This window comes from Apteryx rowi, unplaced genomic scaffold, assembly GCF_003343035.1.
Source record: "Apteryx rowi isolate R43461 unplaced genomic scaffold, aptRow1 scaffold_32, whole genome shotgun sequence".
Taxonomy (NCBI): domain Eukaryota; kingdom Metazoa; phylum Chordata; class Aves; order Apterygiformes; family Apterygidae; genus Apteryx; species Apteryx rowi.
Window position 1 is genome coordinate 1,359,975 of NW_020449641.1, and position 13,527 is coordinate 1,373,501.

General features: G+C 43.8%; 1 protein-coding gene across 4 annotated transcripts in view; it reads right to left on the minus strand.

The window, feature by feature from the left end:
* The window catches only part of DIS3L2 (DIS3 like 3'-5' exoribonuclease 2), a 204,361-nt gene that overhangs the window by 58,409 nt on the left and 132,425 nt on the right, over window positions 1-13,527 (minus strand). For all 4 annotated transcript variants that reach the window (XM_026070976.1, XM_026070977.1, XM_026070975.1 and 1 more), the window contains one exon: window positions 11,526-11,759. In XM_026070976.1, coding sequence (XP_025926761.1) covers window positions 11,526-11,759 — 234 coding nt within the window. The remainder of the gene's footprint in view (window positions 1-11,525; window positions 11,760-13,527) is intronic.

Below are 13,527 nucleotides of genomic sequence, written 5' to 3' on the forward strand. Positions count from 1 at the left end.
CAAGAAACTCACCAACCTAAAGAATTTGGTTGTAGGAGCTGCTTTTCTTTCAATGATTTTCCTTAATGGGTGAAGGCCAAATGATGTTGTTTCTTTGCCTGACTACTTGGGGTTTGGGACAAATCCCCTCTTTCCTGCACTGTTCAGCTGAAGACAGTAGCTATGGACTCAAAAGAAGGAAGGTCATCAAGTTTCCCCCAAGGAGCAGCCATTTCTCACTAGAACATGGGCACACAAGGGCAGGCTTAACATGCCTCTGTCTGCTGGATTTCTTCATCCCAAGAAGCCTGTACATCATCTTGTCAGTCCCGGCATGTAGAAGCCAACTGGCTTCTGTGCTGGACCTGAACTGTGGAAACTTCATTTAGATACCATATTTCTATCTGCCTTTCTCAGTATTCATTGTTTGCTCTAGACTTTACCCAGCTTTCACAAAGCATGAAAGACACTTTATGGCAGCAGAAGCCACCTTTGATTGTGACAGCATTAGTTAACGCAAGCTGCCCTGTAGTTATTCCAGGGAGAGCACCCTAGACACCATGTAACAGACATGCCTGTGAAGGACTGCACTGAATCATTAAATACTCTCCCCACCTTTACACATTCAAGTGTGGACACGAGCAAAGCAGCCAGTGAACCATAGCAAGATGAGTGGCCCAGGAGGATGGAAAGCTCCCATTGCAACTCTTCGAACTCCTTCAACATTAAGCAATAGCATTCCTTCAGCACAGAGAACCTGAGTGCTCACAGGGAAGGAGCAGCAAGAACCCCTTGTGACATGTTCACTCCACAGTGTTTTATACTATTTTGCATTATTTTAAGAAAAGACTCACCTGCCTGCCTCTTGATAGGTTGCAAAGAACCATGTTCATGGTCATTTGCACCCATTTCAAAGAACCTATATGAATGCCTGAGAATTCAAAAAGAGATGACCACAAAGCACAAGGAATCCAGGGCTGGTCCCCTGGATAAGGGCTATTTGACAGCAGCACCGCTGGGCACCAAGTGATAGATCTGTCAGCACACCTGCCTCCTACCCCTACTTTAACATAAGAAACTGGTAAGACTCCCCAGCTCATTTAACTACCTATATGTTGCCCATTAACTTATTTTAAAAAATAACTAAAGAACAAGGCAATGTGAGCACACTATTAAGGACTATCGACCATCACTTTCAGTAATATTTGAAAATAATAAAAACCAGAGAGCTGAAGTGAAAATTCAAAACCTCAAAGTAATTTCAACCATACATACAGGAGAAGGGAAAAGTTTATACATGATGCAACAGAAAAAATGACTCACTTTCCTAAAYGCCAAAGCCTGTTTTAGTTCATTCCATCTTCCATACCTGCTAAACACATCACTGAGAGAAATCATTTCATAAATTCTTTTTTTTTWAAATCCCATTTTAGCCATTTAAGCATTTCGTTTCCTAGTACTGTGGGTCAGGTTCTACTCTAATATGATAATTCGGAGCAAAGTGCTGTAGCTGGGTCAATGGTGTTCTCGCAGAAAGTGAAGGAGAATCTTGTCATTGAAACAGAGAATTTGGGAACACTGGGAAATGAGGTGAAACTATGGCTTTAACAAAACTAATAACTAAAAACTCCTGTTGATTCACAGGAGTGAGAATTTCTCCATTGGAGGGCTGATCTCAACACAGCCATGAAACACCCAACAAACTACAGCTCTGCTCTGCAGTCCCCCCAGGGTAAGCAGGATTGGAGGGACCAAACCAATGACATGGCTAGTTATTTCAATTGTCAAAGAAAACACAAATTAAGTATTGTTTCTTTCAGGCTGGATTGTTTTAACAAACAAACAAACAGCAATGACTCTGATTGGTTTGTACTTCTGTGGCAGGAACAGGTTTTCAGGTCCAGTTAAAGGAACTGCCGACAAAAAACGCTTCACAGTGATTTTCCAGGACCAGTTTCTTCTAGATGTCAGTGAAGTCTCTCAGACCACTCTAATCCAGCTGACTCTGAGAGCCACTTTCTCACTACCTCTTGCTCAATTTTCAAGTGACCATCAATTTAATGGCAGCCCATCACAGATGGGCAACAGACTGTAACCGACTCAGCTGGTAACTAATTAGCACAAATGAAAGAAATCTACTACCAGCTTAGATCCAAACTGGAGAACGCCCTACCTTTGGAGGGCAATGTTTACTACTGTCAAGTTCTAAGATGATGTTGACAGCACAACAAACTGTGAATTCGTAACTTTGGGGAGGAATCATTATTTGTGTCTCAAGATTGGAGCAGGCAGGAACAGGGAATTAGGAAAATCCTGCACAAAGAAGGAGCTGCATTCAGGGAGGAGATTTCTCTGAAATCTCAAGTATTGACAAATCTTGGAAGCAAAGTGCAATGTGGACTGACAACCTTATCTGGGATGTCATGCTTCATGCTCCCATTTTACACAAATAGGTATTCATGGGAAATCCACGCTCTGAATTACACTCACATACTTGAAGAGCTTCCTTATTACTGTATGAAGATGCACAGAAGCGTAAGATAAACAATCTAGACTACTAAAGACATTCACAACCATTTGCTTTCAAAACAAAAGCAAGAGGTTGCTCAACAAAATATACTCTGAATGAGTCACTACAAACTTTAGCAGTGCGTATAACTTCAGGAAGCATGGGCTTGGACTTGGAACATTTAAAGATAAAGCAGATGACGGACTTCAGCAGGATCTAGCTGCCTTGGATTGGGGAAAGTCAGCTCCACTCTCAGCTCAGCCACTGGGAGCTTGGCTAAGACTCTCATAACCTTATTTCAAGGGACTTTGGAAGCAACAGGTGCTCTCTGAGCTTCTTGTGCCTTGGCATCCCTGTGCTACAAATATGAACAGAAAAAACGTACCAGGACTCAGAAGGAGTGCTCATGCTTAGAGACACCTGATAAAATGAGCCATGGCTGTGGAAAGCAAGATTTTTTTTCCCCCCACTCTTGCTTTGGAATTGCACAGAACTGCAGTGTCTGAATCTTTCATCTCCTTCCAAATGTTGTCTTTTGTCATTATACAATTAGCCTTTCTTCCATTTACTGTTGGGTGAAACAGAACCGGCTCTGACAAAGAGCTGCTACATTTTCACCTATGGCAGACTGATCACATTTGAAGTTACATCACTCAACACACAGTGACTCCATCTAAAGAGAATGATGGATTAGCCATGCAGTCAGCTATAATTAATACCTGAAAAAAAACCCTCGTCAAGTCTCTGTTCAAATACGTGATAAACGGAATCTGAAACAACAAAAGACTTTCTGATGACGTCTGTTCATCGCCAGGGAAGAAAAACACCAACAATCAACTGGAGGGCAAGACTCTGAGAGCAAGGATAGTTTCTTCAATAAAAAATATAAAATCAGAACTTTACCCCAACACTCACCGTACACGCACCTCCACACAAACACATATTTTCCAGTCTTTTATCTGGCTTTTTATCAGACACACTCAAGAACCAATTTGTTTCTGCTCCATTGAGAGAACCCATATTTCTGTCTTAACCCTTGTTCACCAGAACCAGCAAAAACCACCATTTCTCTCCCTACCAACTTCAAAAATACCAGAGAGGCTTGCTCAGCTAGATCAAACACTGAATCCCCTCTTCAGCTTAGCTATCATCTTCACATTTGGGACACATTCCTTTGCACTAAGACGCTACCTCCCACAGAGGTCCTCTTCCCCCCGTGGAGATGCCATTCGGCACTGGCAGAGGTCCCTACAAGCRATCCAACCCAGGCTGCCCATCGCACAAACACAGCAAGACACATTTGCATCCAGCTAGTCCAGGAAACCAAGACGTGCCTACTTCATGCACGAATCTGGAGCACACACAAACACCTTCATGCTCACTTGCAGTCAGCGTGTGACGACTGCCAGCTCACCCCCCTTTACAATGCCTGACCGGCAACTGGATTCACTTACCAGAAAAAGCCAAGCATTTTGGAGAGTGTAAGGAAGTACTGCCCACTGCAACCCTGCCCTGTTCAAGCAAGATAAGACTTCTACGGGATATCAGATCACTGGTTTGGTCCCGACACGTGTTGGTGAGCTGTGTGCTGCCAAAGCCTAAGAGAGCTGAAAGAACTGGGAAGAGGGATCCCTTGTGAAACACACTTCTTACCTCTGTGTTGCAGAGAAGCGTCAGCCACAGTTCAGCCTTTCACACTGATGCAGCTTATTCCTCTGCTGGGCCATGAGAAGTACCTGCTGGGGAGCTGACAATCTGACCATAACTGGGCCAGCAGTTAAGAGCAGAAACAAAAAAAAGCACTGATTCTTATTCAGTAGCTGTCATTCTTATTCAAAAGCTGTCAGTAATAAACGTGAGAGGAAGAGAATGGTCAGTTTTGGCCTGAGGCACTGGATTTGGCCTGGGAATCAGGAAAAAGCTGTCTTGCCAGCTCTGCCACTGACTCACTGCATGAGCGCAGACAAGCTGCTGCACCTCTTCATGCCTTTCCCATGGCCTGAAAGGATGAAGCCAGCCTCCCCTCTGATGCTTGCTCTGAGGCTGGCAGACAAAGGAAGCTATTGCTGTGGCTGATAGCGCATCAAAATTAAGCACACAAGACCCTTTTCTTGGAGGAGCATCTGAGCTTTCAGGTATGTAGTGGATTTAGTAAAGCTGAAGGGTTAAGCCGTATTTGTTTAGAAGCAAGCCACTTGTACATGACTGGAGAGTTTGCATATCTGAGCTAGTGGCTGAAATACTTACTCCAAGAAGAATAAAACAATTCATAACCCACTCTTGCATTACTGGCAGAAAATTAATGCCAGAGCACCACTGTGTGGGGAGCTCCTTCCCAGCCATATTTGCCTAGACATCTGGCTGTGGTGGCTCCCAGCACGATGCTCCACAGCCGAGCCCTGTGCTCCAGCATCCGACTCCCCCCTCCTACCAGAGCCAGCTCGACCACTTCGCCACCTGCTCCTGCTGGGACACAGCTGCTCAGTTTTAAAAGAACGATGGGGGAACGGAGGGACATGTGTGAGGACATCAATCCTACTCACACCCCTGGGAGGACTTCATTAAAATCCCAGGGCAAAAGATCCACCACAATTAGATTCTGAGGGCTTTCCACTCAAAATCCTAATTTAATCAAAATACTTGGAAACTTACTGGTAATGCAAACATCCCCATGCAAGCAGAAGGATGTTCAGCCAACACAGACCCAGTCCATAACATGATCCTGCAATATTTCATTCCCAGGTGTATACTCTGTGTGCAAATTGTCTGACCTAAGCCGTTAGCTCTTCCTCAYGGCAATGATGACATTTCATATTCGCCTGCAAAGCACCATGTTCCCTTATGGTGCTGCAGGAAAGACATTTCAATCATTCTTATTTCACTAACACACCTTTGAAAATGCATTTTGATTGCTCAGGCAAGAAAGAGCAGTATCTCCCAGTAGATGGCTGTAGCTTTAGATGCTCATTTAGAACTTACTAACTGGGGCTAGGCAAAAGGCTAAAATCCCCAAAGGAAATTAATCTCCAAATACATCCAGCATCCCCTCAGCTGCCTTATGTATCACAGTATAAGCAACTGTCCATAATGATCGCACAACACCTGCTGTTCCCATTCTGGATATCAGTGATGCCTCTTTAAGCAGACATCAAAGAAAATGAGCAGACAATGGTGGAATTGTGATAGGAAGTGAACAGTGAAAGTGCCTTGTCAGTCTGCGTTTCCATTATCTTAAAGCACCGTACGTACAGCCCGCCCTGCCTGTGCTGTTATGTTCATACATCATTGCTGTAATAGCCTCTTTAGGGAGGTATCATGGCAGTTTTCAGGATTTTACAAATGGGCCTTTTAGAATTTCTCCTGGGCCAAAGTAAGCAGCTCTGTACACCTACCCTGCGGGAATCAGACCCAAGATGAATTTGGTACCAATGTCACATCCCAGGTGATGCGCAGCAGGACTTTCTCATTGAGATTGGCCCAAAACCCAACAATGAAGCACTCCCTGGGAGAGATGTGAGGCCAGCCAAGAGTCAGTGGCTGGAGCAAAGACATTTACACCTCCCCCACAAGGTGCCTGCACTAAGGCAAGAGAGTGAAGGGACGGCACATAGAGCTGCCATCAGGACTCCTAGAAAACCTAAGCATCGCTTCAGGGAGTTCTCCCTGCCCCAGTGGTGTTTTAGAATATAAATTTAGATCATGCTCTGAGGGAAAACACCGATGCATTCAGTTAACTGAGGTCTCTACAATATTATAGCCCTTTGCTGTCCCTAGCTAAACAGTTCTTCCAATCCAGACACGGGGCTTTCCATTCCTACATTGCTATACCGTACTTTGTGTACAATGGCTGCCTAACTGGGGTAGAGACATTTACTACTTCCACATAGCAAGAGGAGGAGTGCAGTATGCTTATCATACAGATATGAGGCAGGAAATATGACAAAACAGTTTCCCATAATTATATTCAGCAGTAATTCATATGGGAAAATTTTAATGGAGATAGTAATTAATCTCTGGCTCTTGAGAGATCCAATTAAACAGCATTAGCAGGAACTACCGTCTAAAAATATGGGTTTCTGTCCTATCCCATTAATTGCAACTGAATAGGAAAGTTCCCAACACACAATGTCACATCCTGCACATAAAATGACCCTCTTCCTTATTTGCTGCATGTGGATGGCTTGAGTCAACTTGTCAGAACTACTTGCATCATGTAGACAGGTAAATGCAGGAAAAGTCAATTCTGAGAGCATCAACAACTGTACAGATTTGGTGAATTTATTCAGCACTCCATGCATCTTCAGGTGTTTTGGAGCCAGCACACTGCTAGCATATATCGTGGTGTTCGGGATCTTGCTGCTCATTTCCCTATGTCTCCTGGGGCAGCAATACTCTATCACTTCAGGAATCCCATTAACCGTAATTAAATAAAGCTCAGATTCAAAAAGATCACTCATTTCCTTATTGCCAGAAGTCACTGAACAGAACCAGAGGTAAGTTCTCCAGCATGGGGCAGAGCTACGATAATACAATTTTTACAATCTTTAAGTTATTCAAAACAATAGAGACCCACAGGGGAAAGCAATCCCTGCTCAGGTTATAGGACAGTCACACAGCACGCAGGCTGCGAGCGAACAGAAATGAGACGATTTCACTTGCAGTTCAGTTCTCATATTCGAGTAACACTCTTCTTTACCATTGTTATCCTTCCTTCTTCCCTTTTTGCAACCACCAGAAAAGCTGAACGTCTGTTGCGCAGAAAACAAGGAGACAAGCTATTCTAGCAAATAATTCAGTGCCACCAACTCGTCTAACGCACATGCACTTTGCATTATTCTCACAACGAATTTTGGTCAAAGCCAATGTTTTGAGCACACAGGTGTAAGCGCACTGGCAAAGGCAGCATCACTGAACAACAGAAGCCGCAACTCAACTCACAGAGAGTTGTCATAGAGACAGATCGGCATCCCAGGGTGTTCTCATTTTAAATATGCACAAGAATTCCTTCTTAATGTGTCTTCTTGTAAGCATCTGTCCTCATGATTCATCTATAAACTGCAGAGTCCAAAAAGAGAACCATTTATCAGCGGGTCTCCTCTAGGCAGGCTTGAGCTAAGGAGCTTTTGTGCAAACTTGATGGCTTTTTTGAAGGCAAGTTTCTATCTGTTTCTCTGGCTAGCATTTCTAAAAGCTGTGGTTTGGGGAACTGATCCAGCTTCAAAGTAACCTAGCCAGGAAAAAAAAAAAGGTTGTGGGGAGTGTTCACTTTGGTCTTTAAACCAGGTCAGATTCCTGTTCCAGTTTACAGTGTGGGTGCACCAAGAGCTGTGACAGGACAGCACAGAAACAGAAAGGAGTGGTGGGGGCCAGGCCAGGACAATACTGTAAATTACTGCATAAGGCACCTCTTGCCTTGACATCTAAGAGCTGCAGCTCCAGCTCCAGGAAAAGAAACATATTAATCTCTGTCTGTGTAGACAAAGTTTCATAAGCTCCTTAGTTGCTGAAGGTACAAGGACTTGAAACCTTTAAAGCTCAGCACTCAGCTGCCTTCTGGAGCTAGGAAGCTGGCAGGCAGCACAGGAAGCTGTTTCTAGGGAAAAAGCCTCAGAAGGGGGCTATAGGGACAGCAAGACYCCATGGATGACAGACACGTGTCGCTGGTTGCAAAGACCATCCCCAGACTTGAGGTCTGATGGAGCAGGATTTCCCTCCTACAGACCCCTGCACAGGGATGAAAGGGACAGGGGGAAAAGGAGCTGCAAGAACACCCGTAGCCATGGCCAGGAATGAACTGAGGCAGGAATTCAAAACTACACAGCTTCAAAGAGACATATACATAGTGATAAAAACCCCAAAATCTAAAGGCTGTTTTAGCTTTCAAGACCCTGTGCTACCTGTCTGATTTGTCCCAAGTTTTTCTGGGTCACTCAGATCTGTAATTCTCAACTTATCCAAAAAATATTCTTCATCTGTTTAGCAATACAGATTCCTGTTTCTTAAACTACTGCTAAAAGATAAAGCCCTAGGCAAGCGGATGATGTTCTGACACTAGGTCATAAAAATATAGCAGTGACATTTCAACATGAAGCATTCCCATCACCACATCCCATCCAGCCTGATACTGCTGCTTCTTACTGAAGGCGTCCTGTGCTGGGTGCAAGGAGTTCTCTGGCCTACTAGTATTTGTGCTATTACAAAAATATGTCCACCAATGGCTTCAAGTGAGAGACGTTCTTAGTTTTTGACAATCAATCCTAAATAATATTGGTGCTGCAGGGGAGAAAAGTAGCATTCCAAAGGAGAAACTGAGGAAGGGAGACCACCAGCCCAAGGCCACCACGGTCAATAACGAAGCAGGAAGGGAGATTCCTCCCCTAATGGTTTTCTTAATATTAACAGGAAGAACAAGAGCACGTCACACTGACAAATGGCACAATGGAAGTGAGAAAAGAGTTAAGGCTGTTCAATCAGGAGTGACCCCAAGGTAGAACTCAAACATAACATAATTTATAGGAAGAGGGCTCACATCCCTTGGAAAAAGAAATGCAGGAGTCATCCATGTCCAGCCACCCCCTCCCTTAATACTGTGAGATGATCATTTCCTTCACTCACATGTTTATTTGGAATCTGATAATTCATTGCCCCTAGTTTCCTGCTGGAGTTTGTCTTCCATTGTTCAGGATTTACATTACTCAACAGGAAATCAGTGAGAGGTCCAGCGATTAGAAAGGTGTGTTTCCCATTTGGGTCCACCCTTGCTCACTCGCTCAGGGCTGGAAGTCAGACCCGGTGGCAAAATTGCTTCCATGGGAACTAGAGGAAGTGGGGGAACAAAGGCAGAGGGACTAATCTCGTTTTATTAAAAGCTACAGATTGCTTTGTCCTGCCTTATATGCTGGACATGTCCACATGCAGGCCCCTCACATTCTGGTTGTATTCAGACCTTACAGTAACTGCTTTCTGCATGCACTGGGCGACTGTGTGGTTTATCACAATGCAACCATCAAGACAGCCRAAAAGAAAAGAAAAAGCACAGGGAAAGTGTCCTTTGAATTAAAATACACTTCCTTCTTAAAGCCCATTACTTTCACTCTGATGTCCTTGCTAGAGGAGAGAGATTCTGCATAGCACAAAACGCCACTTGTGAAATATAATTCAGTTTGTTTTGTCTTCTAGGCACTAGGCTTTGATCAAGTCAGCTATTTCCCCTGCTCTTAGCAGTGGATTTTAACCCAGATCTCAGATACGATGCTCCAATGGGTTTTCTTTAACAGCACAAGGCAAATCAAAACACCACTAATCTTTTACAGGGTATCACTGGAACAGGATGCTTCCCTGGCCAAATCCTCCCATTTAAAATGTCACAACTGTTCTAAAACTTACTCTCCCTGAGTTTGGTTTGATAACAGGTACTAAACTCGGGCACATATGGTGACTGCTCAGCACAACACTAAGCGAGACTTGTGCAATGTAGCTGGTGACCTTCCTGGAGCACAGCTCCCAGTTACCCTGGATTGTTCCAATCTAGATATCTCCAAGGCTTACCAGTTCATCACTCTGTAAGTGTAAAGACTGTTCTTTATATTCCTCTAGCATTCAGTGTGTGCTTGGGAATGAAAGCCCAGCTTATTAGCCATTATAAGATAAATCTCAAATAGGGAAGCCTCTGTTCCAAAAGAGGTTTAAGCAAACTCTGCATGTGTTCAAAGCAGAAGTCTGATTTTCAAAAATTATTTGAGTAAAATTTTAAGAACAGACTACTTCCTTTGAGCAAGGATGGACCTTGAGCAAATGCCCTTGCCCCAGGCTCACTGGTATGTGCCTAACCAGTCCTTAAAGTCCTCCAACAACAGATGCAGGCAAACTAGCCTTAGGCACTACAATTCTTGCATCAGAGAGCTTATCCTAAAGTATAAACTCAATCTCTACTGAAATTCAGGATGCAGATGTCTCATCCTGTCCACCTTAGACATGGGGAACAACACATTGCCTCCTCTTCACAGCAACTTCTCCAGACTAAGCCACTTGCTCTGTCAGGGAAGGTCACAGATTGTAGACACTTGTTGCTTGTGTTGCTCTGCACCGAAATCTCTACAATTAGACCACGTTTTCCTGGAACTGGAGACAATGCTACAGCATTGAGTAAAATAGAAGTATTACAACATACCTCTTAAGTACAACAGTCCTGTTTATACATCTTGGTATGCTTTCTTTCTCAGCAGTACCATGATGTTGACTCAAGTTTATTTTGCAACATGAAACAATAGAGCTTCCTTTACATTAAGAAAGAGAGAGGACTTTGTCTCCTGGTCTGGACGGCTACTGGGTTCTATAAATTATAGGAATCTCCTACCCACAAAAATGGTCAGAAGCAACCCCACAGCAGCTGAGTCTCAAAGGCAAAAGTATTTTTGCTGTGGTAATCCAAAGTATCTGGATCTACTTGTAAAATAGAAATGACACATACCACAGCTGATACAAGACTATTTAAACTGTCCCAGACAGAAAACCTCCTCACTTGAATTTTTTTCTCTGAAACACACCCAACACCTATAAATATTAGCTTAGATAACATTTTAGTTATTTTCCCTGCCCAGAGAACTGCTATGAAAGCCGTGGAAAACGTGAGTATTGCAAGCGCAGGAATGAATGTGGAGGAAGAGCCTTTTGCAGTGAAAWGTGTACTAAGGATATCTGAACTGCTTGATAATGAATTACACTGTCATCATTTGTTTCATTGTGCAAGTTACTTACCCAGTCCACCAGAGCCTTAGGATTTTGAAAAATGTTAGAAGATGGATCACTCCTTACAAAACAGGAACTTTTTTTCTTTTGATCCTACTTTACATACTGCTTTAGGTACATAATTTGCCGTCATTTTTAAGAAAACATTGCCACACAAGCCTGCCTTTCTATTCCAGCCTGACTTTCCCCTTTGAGTTTTTAGATTGATCAGGAAATTCCTGGGGAGTTCAACATGAAATTGCTTCAGTGCAGAGGAGCGGGAGCCCCTTAAAGATGCTGGATTACTCACCTGGTCTAAGCGCAGAGCACCATCGATGAAACGCTGTTTGCGGAGGTGTTGGGCGATTCGGTGCAGATTCAGCACAGCTTGCTGAATCTTATCTATTGAGTGTTGAGGGGAAACAGGAGGCAGTTCTTCAGGTGAGATCACCTTCCCAGGGCTTTCAATCATACTCTGCGCATGGTCGTAGCTTAGTTTCACACAGGAGCAGATGACTGTCCGCCCAAACCATTCATCAAGGATCTGCAAAATTGGAAAATGTAAATAGATCTGAGGACTTATTCTTCCAGTGTATAAAAGCTCAGGAAGTTCTACAAACACTGGAATGAATGACACCAGACCTCATGACTGACTGTGATCTCCAAGTGAAGATCTTCTCAGGCTGAGGCCATCAGAAGGTGTTTGCCCATAAGGATTCTCTAGTTTCTAGTAATGTGCATATGCACAATGAAGTCTTTCCTTCATATGGGGCACTGCTTGGATCTCCCTCCTCTACCTGATTTCCCTTCTTCTTAAGGCTCAGAAGAACTGCAGCCCATCTGGGGGTTGAAATCAGTCAGTTGATTCAAAAGCTAGTAGGGTGCAGGAGCACAAACAGACAGATACACGCACATGCAAAGAAGGCTCTTGTATCTAAAACACAGCAGATTGCATTTCCCCTCTTCAGTTAAAATGTGGCCAGAAGGGCACATGGGGATGGCCCTAAAATGCTCCATCTTCAAGTCACAGCCTGTTAGGAGCATAGCAGGGAGAAGGCTGCAGAGATCCCAATGTTTGACTAGCGCTTGCAGAAGTGCCCGAGTAGGACTTTGGTGAGTCTGGAGGAGAGATGGCCCATCCCTGACACCCTTGTTTCTCTGATAACGCCTGTGGTGGTCTTAGGCTCAAACTCAATCCAGAAAATGTTCTGAGAGCTCCCAAATTCTTCTGGGTTCCAGAGGAAAATCATCTATAAATGCATATGAAAACACTTTATTTTAAACCAATTAAATTGGAAGCCACTCACATTTTAAACGCTGTAACAGAATACCAGTGTAGAATTGGTAATTCAGAATTATTCCTTAAAGCGGAAAGGAAAATCTATTTTCAGGTGAGATGTGTAAGAGAGCCCAAAAGCTCATCACGCCAGGAAGAAAGTACAGAGGGACAAAGGGCAAAAGGCTCTGCAGAAAAGTCAAGAGCATTGGCACAAGGGCTCTGGAGAGGGGAGCAGCCTGCAATAAACCATTCAAAGCACAAGTGCTTGGAGAATGAATGGAGAATTGGTATTCTGCCTTGGCTACGAGTGCCACCGTGCCCCTTCGTCAGCACAACAGGACATGGTAAATTCGGTGAGTGAGGGTGCCTGGGGAGAGCAACCAGCGCTCTCTAACACAGACTCATCAAGGACAYTGCTTCAGAAAAGCAAATCCTCCTTTTAACAGGAAAGGATTGATCTCCATGACACCTTTGCTGTTCCCCTCCTCTGTGCCCCACAGAATACATGTGCAGCATAACTCAGCAGCTCAGAGCTCTAAAAGTTGCAGGGTATTTAACCTCACTTCCAATTAGAAAGCATCCTGATAGCTGGGATGCAGCAAGAAATGTTTTGTGATGTAAAGTGCTCAGACCTGAAGCTCATGGTTATTCTGTATGYGTCCCTATATCTAAATACATGGAGAAAGAAAGGAAGAGAAAGTCACAAAGCTGGATGGAGAGACACTGTGGTGATGCTGGCAGCACCTGCTCTGTGCTCTGCTGCATCTCATTAAGTGTGGTTCAGTTCCCTGCCGTGAACTGTGGATCCACTTCTGCTAGGTCAGTGACATCTGATGAAATCTGCTGGGCCCAAAAAACTCCCAATCTAAAACAAGGGAGATCTCTGAAATGGAAGAGGCTGCATTGCCCTTTAAACAATTCACTTCCAGCAAGTCAAAGACTATTAGCTGGTTGATAATAGATACTTCAGACTTCAGTAAGACATGAATGGTACTCAGACACCAAAAAGGTGCTGATCCTTGTTGAGATGATC